The sequence below is a fragment of the Notolepis coatsorum genome, assembly GCF_963971535.1.
Source record: "Notolepis coatsorum genome assembly, chromosome: 3".
NCBI classification, from domain to species: domain Eukaryota; kingdom Metazoa; phylum Chordata; class Actinopteri; order Aulopiformes; family Paralepididae; genus Notolepis; species Notolepis coatsorum.
In genome coordinates this window covers 51,659,213-51,680,803 of record NC_140167.1, presented here as the reverse complement: position 1 = coordinate 51,680,803, position 21,591 = coordinate 51,659,213, and the positions used below count along the sequence as shown (strand labels likewise).

Below are 21,591 nucleotides of genomic sequence, written 5' to 3'. Positions count from 1 at the left end.
CAGAGAGTTGAGTTCATCAATGTGCTGCTTTCAACAATTATGTCCATAAGCGGGTTTGATTGACTGTAATGGGGTGGAGCAGCCTTGATGCGTTTGTAATAATCTGACAGGCGCCAGGTTCACTTCTATGCTAATAAGCTAGCGTGGAGGTTTAGCATTTAGCTAACTGACATTATGAGAGAATGAAGAGCAAGAGAGGGAGAGCTGGACGTACTTGGAGAAATGAGTCTGTGGGAGTGTTGTGGAGGTTTAAGATTCTGAGAAGAGTGTTGTTTAAGAGTCAGGGGTGGATGTTTAAGAGTAGTGTGTTGTGGAGGTTTAAGGCAGTCAGGAGTTGCAGGAGATTGCGTTGGTAGTCCTCGGAGAGAAGGAATGTACAGTTGGGGGGGCCTGATTCTCTTGGCAAATCTGTTTCTTTTCAAAGGGGAATAAAGGAAGAAAAGTGCCTTTTGAGAAGGCAGCAGTAGAACAAATGGCACTTAAGTTAAGTTACTCCAGCATTCTGTAAAATTATGCTGTGTTTATGAGAGGGAAAGAAACATTTCCTTTCCATTTTTATTTTATAAACATTTTTAATACTGTCCATGTTGTCCTCGTGTTAGCTGAATGATTTCATCTTGTACGCAAAAGGATGGATGTCAGCTTTGCTGTGTATCTGAGCCCCAACCACCACCATTCCTGCCTACAAGTTTGCTCAAGTCGACAGGAATTGATTAAACTTTCCTTCCAGTAATTTATTTATAGTTTTGGGAGATGTTTTTGAAGCTTTGCTAGAATCGCTACGAGTACTCGTTCCTTCCTCCTCTCTCCTCCGTTCCTCCTCTCTCCTCCCCCTCATGTTTCTGAAGTGTATGTGTGTGGAGATGTTGATAAGTCGTCTTGGCAGCACAGGGAGAGTAATCATTTTTCTCCAGATGTTAGAGTTTGGGAGGGAACCAGAGGGGGGGAGGAGGAGAGGAGGAGGAGGAGGTGGTGGAGGGAGACGGAGGAGGGGAAAACCCAGCTGCCTCCGCCACCAGCCCCACCCCTCAACATGAAGTAATTTACTCCTCACTCCTCCTGGAGGCCCTGCATAACTCCTCTCCCCCACACTACTCTCCCTCTCTCTCCCCCCCACACTACTCTCTCTCTCTCCCTCCCCCATACTTCTCTCTCTCTCTCCTCTCTCTCTCTCTCTTTCCCCCACACTACTCTCTCTCGCTCTTTCCCCCACACTACTCTCTCTCTCCCTCCCCCACACTACTCTCCCTCTCTCTCCCCCACACTACTCTCTCTCTCCCTCCCCCATACTCCTCTCTCTCTCTCTCTCTCTCTCTCTCTCTCTCTCCCTCTCTCTTTCTCTCTCTCCCCCACACTACTCTTTCTCGCTCTTTCCCCCACACTACTCTCTCTCTCCCTCCCCACACTACTCTATCTCTCTTTCCCCCACACTTATCTCTCTCTCTTTCCCCCATACTTCTCGCTCTCTCTCTTTCCCCCACACTACTCTCTCTCGCTCTTTCCCCCACACTACTTTCTCTCGCTCTTTCCCCCACACTACTCTCTCTCTCCCCCCCACACTACTCTCTCTCTCTCCCTCCCCCATACTTCTCTCTCTCTCTCCTCTCTCTCTCGCTCTTTCCCCCACACTACTCTCTCTCGCTCTTTCCCCCACACTACTCTCTCTCTCCCTCCCCCACACTACTCTCCCTCTCTCTCCCCCACACTACTCTCTCTCTCCCTCCCCCATACTCCTCTCTCTCTCTCTCTCTCTCTCTCTCCCTCTCTCTTTCTCTCTCTCCCCACACTACTCTTTCTCGCTCTTTCCCCACACTACTCTCTCTCTCCCTCCCCACACTACTCTATCTCTCTTTCCCCCACACTTATCTCTCTCTCTTTCCCCCATACTTCTCGCTCTCTCTCTTTCCCCCACACTACTCTCTCTCGCTCTTTCCCCCACACTACTTTCTCTCGCTCTTTCCCCCACACTACTCTCTCTCTCTCCCCCACACTACTCTATCTCTCTCTCTCTCTCATTCCTACACATCCCTCTCTCTGAGTCCCAGGAGGCAGGCAGGGCAGGCTGTGTTTACTGCTGAGGTAATTGGAGTAGTTTGGAGAGAACCTGACCTCCTGCTCCGGCCCACTCCTTTGTCTGTGTGGGTGCATGTGCTGACTAGCAGAGAGGCCAGTGAAGGAAAGTGGGGCCCAGCCACAGTGTGGCTCACTGGGGAAACGGACTAATTGGTTTTCACTACACTTTCCATCTCCTCTCTGTTCCCTCCTTTCATATTCTCCTACTCTCCCTCCATTCTATCTCTCAGTCTCTCTCCCCACCACCAACATACATGTTCTCTCGTTGCTCTCGGCCTCTCTCTTCCTCCTACTCTTTCTTCCTCCATTACATCCTCCTCTCCCTTTCTCTCTTTGTTCATCATTCCATCTCTGCGAAGCTGTGTGTCAGAGCGAGGGCTTCTTGCCAGACGTGAGCAAACGATCTCACCCTTACTGCTGCTGCAGCAGACATGAGCAAGTGCTCACGCCCCAGTCCAGGCGCCTGGTGTGTTTATCCGAGGGAGGGCGGGTGGGTGGGTGGGTGTATGATTGTGGTTATCTGAGGTTGGGAGGGGTGAATGGGGGGTGTTTAGAGAAGGAGTAAGGGTGTGGCTTTATAAACACTTATCACACATCCTACCATCTGTTGCTCATTGTATACACACACACGCTGCTGAACCCTGTCTTTCATAGTCATTAAAACCGTATCAGTTTTATTGTGCGTAACGAGAGACATTTGTCACGGTTTGTATACAAGTCTTTTCAGCATTTGTGTGTGTGTGTACGCACTTGTGTGTGTGCTTGTTTGAGAGGGAGCAAAGGAGAGCTTTAGCATGCATCCAGTGACCTCATCTGCAGAGTTGTCAGGTATGCAGGGGGACACGGCTCGCCTCATCCCTCTCTCTCTCCCTCCCTCCTTCACCCCCCTGTCCCCCATCCCCTCCTCTCTGATAGCTTTTACCGCTCTGCTGATTTCACAAATAGGCCTCATTGATTGAATCTGATTCCTGTGGATAGAGCGGCTTTATTGAGTGGCTTTTCGTTTATAGACAGGAGCGTGCGTGTGTGCGCGTGCGTTAGGGACAGTAAAGGAAAACTTCCTTTTCTCATCCCTCTGTTTGTCATCCAGTAGACATTCCCCTCTTGGGAATTCCGGCAGCCCATTCCCTTATCCTATCTATGGCACGCACAGGATTTCTCTGACTCTTTCCCTCCCTTTCTGTCTCTCTCTCTCTCTCTCTCTCTCCCTCTCTCCATTCCCCACGAACACCCACCTTGGTGACAGCAGTGTGAGTTTGAATGTTTAATAAGGCTGCTGCATGTGGAGCGAGGAGTGGGTTAATTGTGGTGGTAACATTAAAGGGTTGTCTGGTCTCCCTGCCTCTGCTCATCAAACATTAATCTAGGATGAGCCTCTACAGGAAGAACCTGGCCCACACACACATTCACCCATAACATCACCTACTGACTAGCTAGTAGTAGCAGTAACTTTTCCCCCAATCAAGTTTGAACTAATCCAAAGTAAAAGACAATCCGTTCGAAGTCATTTAAAGTTTTTACATTTCAGAATCCTCTATTAGAACCACCCAGCCAGCCCCATGCCTTTTCATAATTGCACACAATTCCAAAACTATTATTGTCGTCGGTTTGGATACTGTAATTGCGTATTGCCTCTGGACAGCACGCACCAGAGAGAAGAGAGTGAGAAAGACAGAGAAGGAGTGAGCGAGCGCTACTGGTACAATTACAACCACACTTTGTTTTGACAAGACTATGGAACGCACTCATTTCTGGCGAAGGAATGTTCAGATTGATGAGATGACAAGACATCCTTTTATTAAATGATAGTGTGGACATAACTCCTGTAGTGAGTTTTGTGCCCATATGATTTGATCAGTTAGGATGAACTGGCTCAGTCCCAGTCCACAGTTCCCGCCTCCATCAAGCAGAGAGGAGGAACAGGGATACAGACGTGCAGCTAGAGCAAGGCATCTGAATATTATGAATGAATAAATATTGAATTTGATAACATCATTACAGTTCGATCAGTTAACATTTTGCCACGACCGATCGATATTCTGGGGGGGGGGGGAGTGACAGTCCTAGCTAGTAGTCCATTTAATACACTGTCAACTTAACCAATACCTTTACTGACTAGCTAGTAGTCAAGTTAATACACTGTAGGGCTGAGCCCGAACGTTCGGACCTTTGTTAGTTACGTTGGCATTCGAATTCTAAATAAACATTCAAATATTTTATTTTTAATAGAGAAAAATATTTTCTTTATTATTTAATGTGTACCGGTATTCATTCTGTTTAAACCAATGGGGTTTTTCTTCACAGTTGCAGATAAAAATTAGCCTACACTAATATTATAGTATTAAAACTGAGTTATATTCATTAACACTTTAAGTGCCGAAAACGTGTTTAGGCGTCTTTCCTAGCCATGCTAAAGTTGCTGAGGACACCCTAACTCGTCTTTAATATCAATATTTCAAAAATCTGTGATCGAAATCATATTTTTCCTCCGCAGCCCTGAGACAGTGCTGGCCTCCTCTCAACCCTCTAGCGGTTCAAGAGCGCCATCTGGTGGCCGATCGGCAGAAGCGCCAAACAGGAAGTCATGTGGATGAAGTGGTGATCGCCCATATTACTTCCGGGCACTCGCTATAGGTCCCGGGACTCCATCTTGACACAATACATAGCGATCCGTTGCCAATAACTCGATAAACAACATGATTTGGACGTATATGCTATTATACAACCTGGAAATAGATCCGGTATTTCGACATCCCATAATTGAAATGAAAACTGTCTTCTCCACGCTGATCGCCCAACGGCCCGCGGAGACTGGGGTGAGTTTTAGCGTTTATTATTACCATGTTAGATACTAACTGCTATGATGAACATTTTGACCCACATTAGATGAATGGTATAACGTTGCCCACGGAATTATAAACGATCCCCCGCCCATCCGGTCATCATCAGATGATACGTAGAAACTCCTAGAAGCACGTCCATTTGAAATTTTTCATCTGGCACTGATCGCTATCAAACTCTATTTCATCATCAATATAATGCATTTGGGGCTATAAATCACGTTCTGGAGAAAGCTGCAGAAAGAGATGAAAACATACTTATACTTTAGACCATATTTTACTATGAATATGTGAATGAAAAAGTTTAACGTTGCTACACAATGAACAATACATATAGGACCTTGAATGGGCCCTAATAATGGCAATCTAGCAATAGAATTTAAAAAGTTATAGCCCTGCAAAGAAGGGGAACTTCTCCATGTTAAATAGAGCTGGCAACGGATGGTATATCATGAATTTAGCCTTAGGCAATCAAAGTGTTAAAGAGTTGGTTTCATAAAGAAAAAGACTAAAGGGGCGACAGTGGCTCAGGAGGTAGAGCAGTCGTCTGGCAATCCGGAGGTTCCCGGTTCGATTCCAGCTCCTCCCGGGCAGCGTGTCGATGTGTCCTTGAGCAAGACACTTAACCCCTAATTGCTCCCGATGAGCAGGTTGGCACCTTGCATGGTTGCCTCCGCCGTCGGTGTGTGAATGTGTGAGTGAATGGGTCAAATGTGAGTAACAAATTGTAAAGCGCTTTGGATAAAAGCGCTATATAAAAAAGCAGCCATTTAATTTAATCAGATTAATAATTTTATTCAAATTGAGGATATTTATTTAAAAAAAACGTTATTTTTTTATATTAAAACCAAAGGTTCGAACCCTGACGAAGTTCGAAGCCCAAAAACAGGCTTCGGGGACAGCTCTAATACACTGTCAACTTAACCCATACCATTACTGACTAGCTAGTAGTCAAGTTAATACACTGTCAAAATCATAGCTTGACCTACCGACTAGTAGTCACAATAATCACACCCTGGGCTACACTGTCAACTTAACCCATACAATGACTGCATTGTGTTCCTGTCGGTGATGATGCAGCTTTTGTGTATTAGCTTTATTTTATTTAGTGTAATGAAACATGAGTTTGTGCTTTAGCGTGTTTGGCTTTTAGCTAACAAGTTAGTGTCATTGAGTATATGGAGCTGTATCTGTCGGATTCACACACTCTCACTCACTCACTCACCCGCTCTCTCTCACATACACACGCACAGCTCATCCTAGCAGCATGGGTGTCCTCTGTCCTGTGTCTCTGTGCTCACCAGGCGCTGTGCCACACAGCCAGAGATCGCTGGATGATGGGACGCACTTCCCCAAAGCCTGTTTAACCCCATACCACCCTGCAGATCCATCGTCCAACAGCACTCACTCACACAGACGCACATAAACATTGTAACATATTGCATCTCTCACCTTTTCAGAGACTATGGGGGGTGAACCTCCGACCCTCTAGGGCGGTCCAGGGGCATGCCCCCCCCGGACTTTTTTGTATTTTTTTGTACATTTTAAAGTTAAATGCATCAATCTGGTGCACTTTGAGAGCAAAATAAAGAGGCTAGATCTATGATGAACTTTGTGCTCAAAACACAAAATCGACTAGACTAGTGCTTCCCAATCCTCTCCTCGAAGCACCCCAGCCGTTCAATGTATTTGTTAAATTCCACCACCAGCACACCTGATTCAACTTAACTAGCCCTTTATTAGTTGAATCAGGTGTGCTGGTGGTGGAATTTAACAAATACATGGAACGGCTGGGGTGTCTCGAGGAGAGGTTTGGGAACCACTGGACTAGAGCATACATTTGAGCCATCAAAGAAATGAAGCAAAAGTGGTTACCTGTGTTGAACTGGTTTATTTTTTAGAACATAAAAAAATAGTGTATTACTATTACGACTACTACCACTGCCAATACTACTGATACATCCCTATTGGCAAACTTTATATTTAAAAAAGAAAAAGAATTATAATTCAAATTATAATTATTTTTTTGGTTCATTATACAACTGTGGCGGGACTAATTAGACCGCCACAGTCTAGGTAATTAATGGGAATCCCTGCTCTCATCTCCAGCTTGTCATGGACAATACATACTCTTTCTCTCTTTTTCTTTCTCTCCCAACATCCCTTTCTCTTCTTCCGTCTTTCTCTCCCTCAGTGCCTCTCTTGTGAATTCATTACGCTCTCTGAATTTTAAAAGGTTAGCCACGTCAAGAGGCATTCAGGTGTTGCCGTGAGGAAAGCCCCAGCAGGAGTTATTCAACCTCTGGTCATTGTCCTGGTTGCTGTCAAGATTGGAGACTCGCACCGCAGCCCAAAGGGCCACCAGCACTTGATCTGAGCCAAGACGCTAAGGAGCTGTTTCATTGTTGGTCAATAGCCTTTTTATACGTCTGTGTGTGTGATCCATGCAGTTTGAGGCTCACTTTCAGCCCAAGACCAACCAATCTTACAGGCTGTTCTAAGGCTGGGTGATATGGAAGAAATTAATATAATGATAATTGCAAGGATTCTTTTTCATATGTACAGTATATAAAGTGTGACATCAAGGCTCCAAATAACATTTCAAACTAGCCTAATTTAATTGTTTGCTTGTTATTATTAAGCTTGAGACCACTTATCGATTTATCAATAACTGCGTCGCGTATAAATTTGTTTTGTGTTAAAAAAGAAAAAACGTATTTACGTATAGGGTGTGTCGTGGGCCAACTACAGCATCGCAAAAACTACGGAGTGCACGTGACACACACACACACGAAACAATGTTAAATAATTTATATTTTTTAAGAAAAAGGTATTTTAAACTTATTAAAATTTCTTTTCACATGCAAAATAATAATAAAGAAATCTATATTTATCGATAATTTTGTCCCGATTTATCGTTTATTCCAAATGGCATAGTCTCAGCCTTAGTTATTATTCATTTAGGACACGGAATGCACCACAATATGACAAACTTATTTCAGCATGATCCCATTCACCCTATTCACATGGAGGTTGAGGTCCTGAGAATGACATAAGAGCGAGAGGGAGAGAGAGAGAACTTGAGTGATTAGTGAATTTATCAAGCTGTCTTTTTTCCACTTGTTTCTTTAGCTGGAGTTGTTGTAGAAGAGGTCAAGTTCTGATTTATTTACACAAGGAGGGAGAGTAAAAGGCAACCCATTGATATTAGAAGGATGATCTCAAGATGTTTGCTATACGTTGCCCCTAGGCATGATGGGCTAGTGTCTAGTATTAACACAGGCTAATTAATAATGATTAGTAACTCCCCTTGTTGACCTCGTTATCCGACTCCGACCATGTTTAATTGGCTTTGTTGCGATGATCGCCATTACTCTACACCGCTCCACGTGACAAATGGCCCTCAACTCGCCTCCCCGTAAAACATTTTACAAGTCGATTATTAATTTCAATATAGAATATTCGTTGACAGCCCTACAAGTACAATTACCGTACTTTTCGCACTATAAGCCGCACCAGACTATAAGCCGCAGCAGCTAAATTGAATGATGTGTACATATATAAGCCGCACTGGACTATAAGCCGCAGGTGTTTTAATGTTCAATTACCATATGTAATTAGCATTGGGACACAATACTGTCGGACAAATAACAAGAATTAACTCATTTACAAGTTGTATTAAGTTTAGCAAATAAGGGAACAGATAAATAACATTTCAATGCAGTCAAAAAAGCAATATTTAGATTTTTACATTTTCGGGTTTGGTCACGTCGAGTCACATATAAGCTGCACCGTTATATAAGCCGCAGGGTCGAAAAATGGGGAAAAAAGCCGCGGCTTATAGTCCGAAAAGTACGGTAGTTACTGCACACTACATCACCCCTGAGTGGAACATGGAAAGCCAAACTTTCCCCCACTGTACCGAAAACCTGTACCGAACCTTGACTTCAAAACCGAGGTACGTACCATACTGTGGTTTTTGTGTACCGTTACACCCTAATGCGTTTGCTTAATGGCCCCCACTTGTTTGTTGATATGACTTGTACATGTTGTCTGCAGGGAGAGGTAGTGTGACTTGGACCTCTGTGGTTTTGCTCTGGTGCACTAGCGTTGACCTCATTAGACGAAAAGATGACGAGATGGCCAGAGAGGGAGAGAAAGAGGCTCTTGCTTTGTTAATTGGCAGCAGTGTGGTAGTATGAACCATCACACGCACAAACGACCCAAAGCCATAGTCTTATAGGTAGTCAAGTAAGACCAGACACTGTTACTACTTCTCCCTCTCCCTCTCACTTGCTCTCTTTCTCTTCCTCTCTCTTCCCTTCACTCTCTTTTTCTCTCCCTCTCATTCTGTGCCTTGAGAGTCTCAGGGGAGAGCTTAACTCTTTCTTCACTTTTTCTTCCCCTTTTCTCTCTCTCTGTCTCGGTCTCTGTTGCATTACCTTCCTGGGGCTGAATAGAGCATCAGACAGCTGTTGAACAGTGAATGGCTCCAGCAGACAGACTACACAGAAAGACGGAATCGAGAGATGGAGGAGGATAGCAATCTAAACCCTGCTTTTATTACCACCAATAACAGGCTGCTGGCCTCGCCCCTTTGTGTCTTGTGTGGTTTGTGTGCGAGTGTGCCTATGTGGTTTTGTGAATGTGTGCGTTTCATCCCCTTGAAACGGATGCTTTGTGTTATTGTTCTTTCTGCCTAATTTGCGGGTTCTATTCTCCGGCCTGGTTGGTAATTGAACCCACATCTAACTGAAAGGTATTTTATCTTTATCTGGCTTCATTATGCAGTGTTTTCTGCCCCATGGCCTGTTGGTGGTTCATGTGAACAGTAATAAATAATTCATATTGTATCTTTGAATACATGTTTGACTATGTTTAGGAAGAGAAACGGACACTGTGAACAAGCCATCAAAACAGTCATGTAGCAATAATAAAACGATGCACTGTACAAAGACACTGTGAACAAGCCATCAAATCATTGCCTTGTAGCAATAATAAAATGTCTCACTGTAGTGAGTCAGCTACTAAAGGATGGTCTTGCAGCTGGAATGTCCGCCTGTCTGTCCTTAGGTTTTTACAGTGAGTGAATCGCACCAAACCAGATACATGTATGATGGTACACTACCTGAAGAATCCCAGGGGCATTGTCATGGTTATTATTGGCTACTCTCTAGCTGCAGGGGAAATGGAAAGGGGGTGTAGGCGGTGGTGAATTGATGGTGTGTGTGTGTGGGGGGGGGGGGGGGGAGGTGCGTGCTATCTTAATTGCTTCCTGTGAATAATTTCAGTCCCCTAATATTTGGCGATAATGACGTTGGCTGCTGCTTTTGAATTTATTTATCCAAAACATTAACTGACATGACTGACATTAGCTGGAGCAGTTAGTGTGCGTTTGATTCCGCACAAGGGAACAAAGAAAATTACAGCAATTAAACATTTTGATATGGATTATGAATATGCACTCCTAACATCTCCGTCACTGGTGGTAGCACCTGTCGTTCTAGTGGTGACGGCCGTGTAGCTCATCTTAATCTCTGCTTGGCTAAAGAACCAGAGCAAACCAGTGCTTGTTGAGGCGTCTCCTCCAAATGATTAAACTGTCCCCACAACCCCAGTTAACAACATCCACCCGTGTAGGCTGTGAAGTGGTGATTGATTGTTTGAGGAGCCTGTGGAGAGGTGTGTGTTGCATTGACACGTCTGTGTAATTGGTGTGAGTTATGTTAACGTGCGTTTTGTGTGTGATTTATGTTAATGTATAAACATTTTTGTGTTTTGCAGGCGGAAGGAGAAGATAATTTGAAGAAGATGCAGCTGATGGAGCTAGCCATTCTCAACGGGACATACAGAGACACCAACATCAAGACACGTAAGCATTACACACGCATACACACTAGGGGTGTCACGATTCCCATTCCCGGTAGAACAATTATCGAAATGAGCACACACACAATAAGTATTTTCATTGATTGTCAAATAATGTTTGACAACACCAGGAATAATCATTATCCCAAAGTCTTTCACTGATCACACAGAATCACATTTCCAAAGAGAAACGAAGACTCATCTAGAGCCATATGAAATCCGCGTTCACGGAAACGCGGACGGAATCGCGGAATTGACCAATAAAAATGGAATCATCTGTAAACGTGGAATATTGCAGAATTTGCCCTAATCTGGACTGAAATTCCCTGTTCGTGAGAACATGGAACGTTTGGTGCAAAGCAAACACGACCGGGGACGCTACAGCGTGTTACACGCAGCAATGTCCAAGCGTCTAGCTGCTTCGGTGTTAACGTGACGTCGGAAGAAATTCCACACTAAGCCCTAAATTCAGAGCAGCGCAGTATCCTAATGACTTTTATATGACCGGCGATAAGGTGTTTTGCAAATTCTGTCAACACTGTGCTTCCCAAAACACACCAGCTCTCTAACGATGATCCCTGGTGATCACAATAGATACAGCTAGAGGGCGAGGCTAATCACTGACACTATTGTGATTAAATAGCTATGTATTGTTACAGTACATAGGACTATAGATGGAAATGATAGCTTCTTGCTAAATCTGGTGCACTCAATCTATTTGTTTAATGCAAATTATTGTCAGTACACGCTGTCCTTTATAAACTAAATAAACTAAAGGTGCCTAAATTATGCATTACTATATTTCATCACAATAGAATAGATATAGCTAGGCTACTTACATTGTGATAATGTCAGTAGTAGCTAGCTGTATCTATTGTTTACACTTGAAATGTGTGTTTTTATTTTGTCACAATATTATTTGAAAGATATTGTGTACAATTGAACTGTATTTCTGAGTTGCAGCACTTAAACACATTAAATGGACTGTTATATCTTATTAAATTGTGGACATTTATTCATTCCCACTTATTAGACACCATTTCTGATGGTAAAATGAGCGTTAAAAGCAAACTACGGAATTCTGAAATATATATATATATTTTAAACGGAATTTGGGGAAAATCAAATGGAATTTGGAAAGAAATTACGGATTTCATATGGCTCTAGACTCCTCCTATATCTCAGGGACTAATGTTTACCTCAGACGGTATCTTATGGACTAATGTTTACCTCAGACAGTATCTTATGGACTGTTTACCTCAGACAGTATCTCATGGACTAATGTTTACCTCACAGTGTCTCATGGATTAATGTTTACCTCAGACATTATCTCTCATGGACTACATTATCTCTCATGGACTAATGTTTACCTCAGACATTATCTCTCATGGACTAATGTTTACCTCAGACGTTATCTCTCATGGACTAATGTTTACCTCAGATGTTATCGCTCATGGTCTAATGTTTACCTCAGACGTTATCTCTCATGGATTAATGTTTACCTCAGACGTTATCGCTCATGGACTAATGTTTACCTCAGACGTTATCTCTCATGGACTAATGTTTACCTCAGTCTCAAATTTAGTTTAATATACAGTAAACACACCATCATTAGGGATGGGTACCTTTCACATTTGAACCGGTACCGGTACCTGTGAATCGATACCGGTACCCAACGGTACCTTTTTTCGGTACTTTAGTCTCAAGAAATGTAATTTACCTACCTCAGTCGTAAAAAAAAATCCAAACTTCAAATAACTACAATTTCGACAGTTTTCGGCTTGTCATTGCTCCGACTGCTTTGTTGTTGAATCAAGTCAAATCCTAGGTAAACTTTTTTTTTTTTTTTTTTTTTTTTTTTTTTTTTCTCTCGGTTTCTCACTTGATTCGATACTCGGTAGTACCGACGACGTGTTTCGGTTCGGTGCCTCAAAAGTACCGAATTCGGTACCCATCCCTAACCATCATACTAGACATCGTTCTCTCTTAATGACATTCCAAACAAATTCCCATCTACCTACACAAGCATCTATCCAAGGAGAGCACCTCCATCCCTCTCGCTTCTCTCTCTCCTGTTGAATCTATCCATCCATCTACCCCTTCCTCCTCCCCTGCCATCCAGATGCAATCGCACTGCCTCAGTGTCAGGCTGGGTGGCCTCTAAGCCTTCAGCACACTGCGAAATCCCACCCACTGATCTCTTGCATGATAGTAGCCTAGTTCACGCATCTGTCACAAACAACCTCAATCACCAATTGTTAGCTCTCTATCCTTAGCTATGCCTGTGATTCATGCCAAATTCAACCCAAAGCCTCTTTTATTAGTGGCTGCTTGGTGTTCTTATTGTCTGGGGCACCCGTTTTGACCCATTTACGTGTTTATCATTATCATTTCCATTGTACTGTAGCAGTGATAATGAATCTTGTTTACATGTTTATCATTATCATTTCCATTGTACTGTAGCATGGATAATGAATCGTGTTTACATGTTTTATCATTATCATTTCCATTGTACTGTAGCAGTGATAATGAATCTTGTTTATCATTTCCATTGTACTGTAGCAGTGATAATGAATTTTGTTGGCCACCATGGTTGTACTTTCTTCAATTCTCAATCTAATAAAATTATTGATTTGACTATTGAATTACCATATGGTTTAGCACCATTGCATTTGTGACAACCATGGTAAAGAGGGCTTGCCTACTGTATAAAGCAGTAGTTTAGGCACTCTTCCTTTTGGGAATGATCATTGCTGTGTGTGATGCAGTTGAAAGCATCCGCAAATGCAGAACCATTTTGGAAAACCATTTCTATTGATTCATTTTTGTGTCAACTCAAATGGACTTCCAGCCATGTAGAGGAGCAATATTTGTTATGGATTAACAACTTCCAATATAATGTGGCCTCATTATGACAACGGAGAGCCCTCATATCCAGGCCCAGGCCTACAGATTCCAATATGTTGTTACATTTCCAATAAACCCAATGTGCAACTGGCTCTCCATTGTGGGTCTCCTCTCCATGTTAAAACGGCTCCTTTTCTGTTGGCTTGTGTTGTGTTTTCTACCTGTTTGATCAGCTGTACCATCTGCGATACATGAATGTGTAGCCTTAGTTGCCATGGTGATTGGTATGCTTGTTATGGCCTGTGCATTGGGGATTGCAGCATTTTATGCCTTATGTTTTTGCTATGTGGCATTATTATTATTTTTCTTCTGTTTTTATTTTGCAACAAATTGTGGCTCTTGTGGTTCACCACTGTGATCATTGCATGGACTAATTTGCCCTTTTTGCCCCTCCCTCTTCTCCCTCTGCCACTCCCCCTTCTTCCCGGCTTTTGGACCTTTCACTCGCTGATTTTTTTCACCTGTGATTTTGACCAACCACACCACCACACTACGTCTCTCTCTCTCTCTCTCTCTCTCTCTCTCTCTCTCTCTCTCTCTCTCTCTCTCTCTCTCTCTCTCTCTCTCTTCTGTCCTTTACTCTATCCTCCTTTGTCCTTCTCAATCTATCTCCTCTATTTCTCCATCTCTCTCTCCTTTCTCTCTCTCTCTCTTTCTTATGGCAGCGCCCCTTGCGTTTTCTCTTGCAGCAGCGGCAGCGGCTGCTCAGGGCCAGCGTCTCATAGCGGGCCCAGGCCAAATGTTGCCGCCTCAGATGATGCGGCCCCAGACGCCTGGTGGCCCCCCTCTCATGAACCTCCTTCGGCCCCCTCATATGGCCGCCATGATGCAAAACGGCACCCCCACTCTGGTGCCCCCATCGCCGGATGGTGGTATTATCTACGCCACCCCTTATGACTACCCCTACGCCCTGGCACCCACTTCCTTGCTGGAATACCCCATAGATCACAGTGGGGTTCTAGGTAAGAGACCGTGGATGGGCGCAGCAGGCTTTGGCCAGCCCGGACAGGACGGCGGCTTGTTTTACCCCGGAGGGGTGCTGGACGCGGCTTCCATGAGCCACAGTCAGGACTTTTTGAAAGGTAAATATGTCGTGTCCACCTGAGGAGCTAAACAGACAAACTCACTGTGTGGAGATGGTGGAGGTGTTTGATAATGGGATGGCCTGCTACATGGCTGACATGGACTTACTAATACAAGGGCGAAGGGGGGCAGGAGTCACCTTCTTAGGGGATCGGCTCTTCGGCGGTAGGCTCTTGTTAGGAGGTAGGCAAGATTGTTTTCCTATATTAGCTCCTCTCTCACCAAGCAGCTAGGTTCTCAGGTTTTATTTAGCCTTCGTTCTGCAAGGTTTATATAGGAGGAATTGCCTTAGTCTGAAATGAGACATCCATGCTCGTTGACAGACATGTACACACACACACACACACACACACACAGCTTGCACTATAACCCTTTCATGCACTGGCCTGGAGGCATATTCAGTCTGGCAGCAGATCCCCTCGGATTTCTGCAGCTTTGGAAATGATTTCTCTATGCTGTTCTCCGCAGGCAGGACTTGATGCTCGTAGAAAGTCCCCCTCTCTCTCCCACTGGGGATGTTCATTACGTTCCTCCAGTCTTCTCGTTCTTTCCCCTCTCCCTGTTCGCCATTGTTTTAGTATCGCCCTCATGAAGTTCAGCACTGTGTTAATACCCGATATTCCCTTTTTAGTTTGTGTGTTGTAGCTCTGTAGTAGGCTCTGTGGTGTGTGTGTATGTATGTATGTGTGTATATATGCGCGTGTGACAACATTTAAAGCTATGCATTTCCAAATACATACTAACTAAATAGAAAGGCACTCGCAGAGATGCCTACACCTATACCAAGCAGGCAGCCTCCCCATAAGGGTAACGTCAGCTATATTGATTTCAATGGACATAGGTGGAAATTAATTAAATTGAAATCCTTGTCATTGACTGATATGAAAATCATCCTATATGCCCAGTGTGGCCCAAATCCGATCAGAACTGTTGGGAGTTATGGACACAGACAAACGTACAGAGAGACAGACACACACACACAGATTACGTATATATGAATCTATCTTATATAGACGGCCTAAAGCCGTGCTGGATGAAGAAGAGTCGTCGATGGCCTATGCTCCGCTTGGAGTTAAGGGGCCAAGAAGATATCTTGAGACTGCATCGAGGCTATAGTGTTCCAACGCCATGCTTGTACACCCCATGTCTTTTCACCTGGGAGTGTTCCTGCTTCAGTCATGCAGGACATGACCTCAGGTGTTGTCTATGCGCGCGCACACACACAGTGCTGCCCTGTGTGTTTGAGGTGTGCCCCTGGGAGCCGCGTGGGGAACTGGCTTTTCTCTCTTTAACTCGCTGGGTTACACCAGCTTAGTGCGTTTTATTTACTCACACTATCGATTGGTGCCTTCAGCTACACAAGGCCCTGTGGAACACACACACACACAAACACAAACGGATACACACAGACTTGGCTTGTGCTACTGTACCTAGACACAGCATATAACTGAACTCGGCAAGTAGAGGTAAACTTCAGGACATCTAGGACATCCAGAGAGGAATGTAGGCAGCTGTGTAGTCTGCAGCCAAACACGCACACTTTCCTATTTTGGCCAGGGGAGATGTTGGCTGATTTCAGAACCTAACCGTCGCTGTCATGCAGCTTAACAATTCCTGAGCAAAATCCTTCAGAAGTTTCAAACTTTCTTCCAAGGTTCTAACCGCCTTCGGAAGTGTGATTTTTCTTCCCGCCCGCAAGTGTGCAGAGTGCACATTTGACTCTATGCCCAGGGTGTTGCCGCGGCGACCCATCCTGCATCTCCGATAGGCTCCCATTTAGCCAATGAAGACTTCAGACACAAATCTCTCTAAAGGCTTTCAGTGTAATGAAGAGAGGAGAAATATGGTGCTTGCCGCATCACTCTTCAGTCTCTGGTCCCATAACAACCGAGACGGAACCGTTCTTTCTGGCAGCAAATCTAACTCTAAAATATTGATGCTGCATGGCATTAAAAGCAGGAGAGAGATGACCTCTAAGATGGTTTCCATTTTTTTTATTTATTTATTTTTATTTTAGACTTAGCCTTTTTAAGATCAGTTATTTTAACTTGGCCATACATGAACACAGAATGACGATACAGTGGAGGTGGAGGTGTGTGTGTGTGTGTGTGTGTGTGTGTGTCCTATATACCCAGAGAAACCATACGGTAGGAAGAACAAAGTCATTTGTGACAAATATCCTGAGGAAAATGACGTCCTCAGTTGTCTGCAAGCAGATTTACTTGGAGATTAAATGGTGAATTTGGAGATTAAATGGTGAGAGAGAGACACAGCCGGTGTCTGGCACTATTCAATTACCACCAGAGCTCTATATTGGATTTTGCCACCTTTCAAAATAAAGAGACTAATTTCTCTGAGTCCCCCTCTGGATCCCACAGGAAGAATCACATTATTTCCCCCAGATAGCCAGAGAGCCTGTCCCCCCTGCCCCCTTTCAGATAGTCCTCCATATATAACATTGAGCACTGTGGAATTTTATTACCTAATTTATACATTTATAAATACCAAGTATAAAAAACTCAAAATAAGGTATTTTTTCCATTGCATTTGTTCTATACATTAAATGAATGCCTGTGTGTGTGAACATATGTATTATAATTTGTGTAATGTTCCATGTATAACCTAAGTAGTACAAATGCCATGTTAAAGAAATGTGAATGTGATTACTGTACAAGATGACGATGTTTTTTTTGTCCCTCAAAGTGAATGGTTTCTAACCTTGTGGACCTGTTGCGATCTAGGTGCAATGGCTACTAAAGTGAGACGGCATGAACCCCGGGTCCATCCTTACCAAAGGATTGTGACCGACAGAGGTCAGTTTAGTCTCAAGATACACTCTATGTTGCATTACATTCTTATGTTATGCCTTGATGCCTCATTTGGGTTTTTATATATTGTCTATTATGTTATATTTTTTTATTATAATTTTTATTTTCTATCGCCACCGTTCCGACCCCCGTACACCCACACTCCAGCTAAATGGTCGACTGTGGTATGCACATTTTGTTTACATTTAGTACTTCACATATATCCATAGGGTGTATAGTGTATATATTTGTCAAGCGCTCAGGCGATCTCGTTCTCGATGGTTGTGGTTTTGTGTGGCTGTGGAACCCAGGACAGGTAGTACTACACAGGCAGTGTTTTAAGCTATTTTATGACATTCCTCTGATGGGAGATTAGCGCCTAAAATAGGCCACACTTGTTCCCATACATTGTTTTATCCCCCTCTCCACATAATGAACTGCAAGGAGATCTGGCTCCATTCTGTAAGTTTTCACCTAAGAGCTAGTGGGCTACCAAACGGCGTTTATTTTTATTTTTGGATTTTATTTTTCTAACTGAGGACAGACACACACAGACAGAATCAGAAGTAGCTTGTATTCTCATCGGAAATAAAGATAAAGTGCTTTTTTCTTTTCCTTTTTTATATGTCAGTTGTACATGAGGTACTGTCATTTTATAAATGAACATTTTATAACAAATGTATTTATGGTTCTTGTGTGTGTATATATATATATATACATACATATATATTTATATGTATATATAAATAAAATATACTGATAAATAAAGAGAAAGGATCGGAAATCTACTCATTGCACATATAACATTAGTTCCCGTTACCCATTGCATAACATTAGTTATTGTAAGTCTTCTTACCACTAATCACACTGTTCATAACTTGCATTCCAACTTTAAAGAAACTAAAACACTAGATTTTTGTACTATTTTTGTTTGTTTGTCTTGTTTGACCTCTTTGCTTCTGTTTGTTGGTACTCGGGGCAGCAATGTGTAGCGCTTTGATTAAAATGCCACCTTAGCTTTACCTGAATCAGGGTGGGGGCTCATGGTGTACCCATACGGCACGCCATGACTTTTAACCAAGATTAGCTCGGTTTTGTCTTTTTTTGCAGGGGAAATGAAGGGGTTAAACAATAATAAGAGATTGCATTCATTTTCTTGTTAAAATGATGTCATATCGGTCTCTTCTTGCTGACACTAATATCCTTTCTATCTTTTTGTTTTTTTCTGTTGTTTTTGTTTCTAACCACCTAGCCGCCACCGGCAACTAACACATGACCTTCTGACCTCTGACCTCTGAACTCTTCACCCAATGACGAGCCGCCCCAAGCCTGCCTGCTGATCAGTTAACTGGTAATTGCCTTTTGCTAGCCTCTCAGACGCAAGTGGGAGAGAGGGAGAGAGGGAGGCACCTGCTCGTACAGTTACCCTAACATGTTTTGATAAAAACATTATTAAAAACGAGAACGAAAAAGAAGTTATAAAAAACAAACACAATCTTCACAGAAACACGACAAAAACCCCAAACAAGTTGTGTGAATTATAATTCCCCCCCCCCCCCCGTCTCTCTCTCTGTTCATTGAGTTTTTAATTCCCATTCTTTCTCTTCCTTTTTCTTCATGAATCACATACTGGGTGGACGTGTATATGTTTGTTCCTCCACGAATCTGCACTGAATTATATAGCAATAAATATCCCCACCCCATCCTATTCCCCCCAACTTCACCCCCATCTGCTTTGATTCGGTGACCCTCGCTAGTTAACAAATTGAACAACGCTAAATGGGAACTGAACCCCCACACCATACTGTCTCATAATTATGACATCACCCCCCTCCTTAAAACCTAAGACCACCTCCCTACATCCCACCCTGTTCCTTCACCCGCTTGTTGGAAGAAAGAAAAAGAAATGGAAGGAAAGAGAACAGACACTCACACCAACTTGTTTTAATTTCTGTCATTTTTCACATGTAGTCCTGTTGTTAATAAGCTCTGAGACATAATTGCGTGCTGACACATTCTGGGTGTGCCCCTGAAAACGGCTGTCTTGTATGTTTAAAAAAGAAAGAAAAAAAGCATGGCTAAATTGATTGCAAGTGGAGCTTTTTATGATTTCTGTGTTGTTGTTTTTTGTTCAGTTTCCCTTTTTTTGTTTGGTTTTTCTTATGGTTTTTATGGTTTCTCTTGTTCCACATTTCTCTAGCTAATTAGCTCTGTTTTTTAAGGACTAGCCAACAGAGGCAGGTTTGTTGGATTATGAGGAAAAAGATGAGGCGACATAGGGCAGCCTTGTTGTGGAACAGGTAGCCAAGACTAAAGGCACTGAAGAGCAGGATGGGAAGGGGAATAATTGGGTTGATGTGTTTTTAATACTATAATGACAGTAGGATGTGTTGGTGGTTTAGGGGACAGTAGTGGATATATATATATAGCCTGCTAGCTACTGACCATTACTTTGCCCCCATCCACACTACGTCCAGTATACAGTGCCTGATGTATTTAGAAAATTATCTCAATGAATAGCTGTGATCTAAAAGATAAAAAAAAACTAAGTATTAAGTGTGCGTATTTAGCCAAAGGGTTTCCTGATTAACTATATCTATAATAATCCTGTATCTAACTCGCAGAGGGCTCTCTGACTTTTTAGAGTTTGGAAGGGTGTGATGTTGTTGTGGTGCCTGCATTCAGTCTGAATTGACAAGCCAATCAGTTATTTCTCTAAGTTTCCCAGAAAGTGACAAAACACAGATGACACTAAGTCAAGATGCTACTCAGTTACAGTACATTGCTGGGGAGGGGTTTTCGTGAAGATTTTTTTTGTATATACATATTTTTCTCATTTGATTTTTGAGTTGTTTCATCCACAACCACCTTGCCAAAATAATGTTTGTTTTTGTTTTGTTTTTGCATCTCAGCATTTTGGCCAATTTGTCTTTTTGTGTTGAGTGCTTTTCTTTAATTTGTTTAAAAACCTTTTTTTTGTTTAGTTTTTATTTTACCATAATCAAGACACCAGGTTGGCATACTAGCCGTCCTGCGAAAAAAATCTACTTGAGTTTCTATCACTTTTTAATACGAATTAATTTCTTTTTAACATTTAACACACCATGTCAAAGTTATCGCATCCACAATGTGTCACACCTCCCCGTAATGATAGTCCAGCTCCTGAGCCCATGGTCTTTTCTTTAACTCTTTCTCAAAAAAAAAAGAAGAACAAAAAAAAAATAGGATCTGAAAGCCATGCCTGCCTGTTCAAATTGCTTTATACATACCCGTTTTATATATATATATATATATATATATATATATATATATATATATATATATATATATATATATATATATATATATATATATATATATATATATATATATATATATATAATGTAGATACCCGTCATTGCATATACAAATACAGAGGAGAACAAAATTAGATAATTTTACAGGGTGCTGGAGAAGAAAAAAAACAAATCTATTTTTGGCAATTTTAGCTTTTTATACTAAACTTGCATTACAAAATATATAAAAAATAAAAAAAAAGTATAAAACAGTCTAAGAAAAAAGGATTAAAAGAGTTGATGAGGAAGAATGCTATTACCGTGGATATTATTGGCTAGGAACATGAAGACCAAATGAGTCATACCCTAGGGAAGTCACAAGAAGCAGGTTTTAGGGCAAGCTGAGAGACGGACATCCAGAGAGGTTAAGGATCAAATCAAAGTGCCTTATCGACAGTCGTTTCTGTTTTCCAAGTATTTAGATTATGTTCAATAATATCCAGCACCAGGATGGCGCAGAGAGGAATGGCTTGTGTTATGTGCTCTTCAGAGTTGAGCAGGGTAGTTCCGGCTCGCTTGCGGAGCTGCCAAAGTTATTCTATGCAAAAAGAATAGCAGTCGTTTGACCAGCTAAATATGTGCCATGGTTTTGTCTTCCTGAAATTATTTAGATTTTAAATTGTTTTCCTTTCCGTATCGGCCCTTTACTCTGCCATATGAACAAGCTTTGTTTTCTTT

General features: G+C 42.5%; 1 protein-coding gene across 3 annotated transcripts in view; it reads left to right on the top strand.

The window, feature by feature from the left end:
* Nucleotides 1-20,847, top strand: part of qkia (QKI, KH domain containing, RNA binding a) — a 165,761-nt gene extending 144,914 nt beyond the window's left edge. Inside the window, exons 5-8 of one of the 3 annotated variants that reach the window (XM_084310862.1) lie at nt 10,698-10,785; nt 14,354-14,770; nt 17,513-17,584; nt 18,831-20,847. In XM_084310862.1, coding sequence (XP_084166988.1) covers nt 10,698-10,785; nt 14,354-14,770; nt 17,513-17,584; nt 18,831-18,847 — 594 coding nt within the window. In that variant the 3' untranslated portion in view covers nt 18,848-20,847. Of the gene's footprint in view, nt 1-10,697; nt 10,786-14,353; nt 14,771-17,512; nt 18,721-18,830 lie in introns of those variants that run through there. The other 2 variants (XM_084310861.1, XM_084310860.1) reach the window with 2 other exon arrangements.
* The last annotated feature ends 744 nt before the right edge of the window (nt 20,848-21,591 follow it).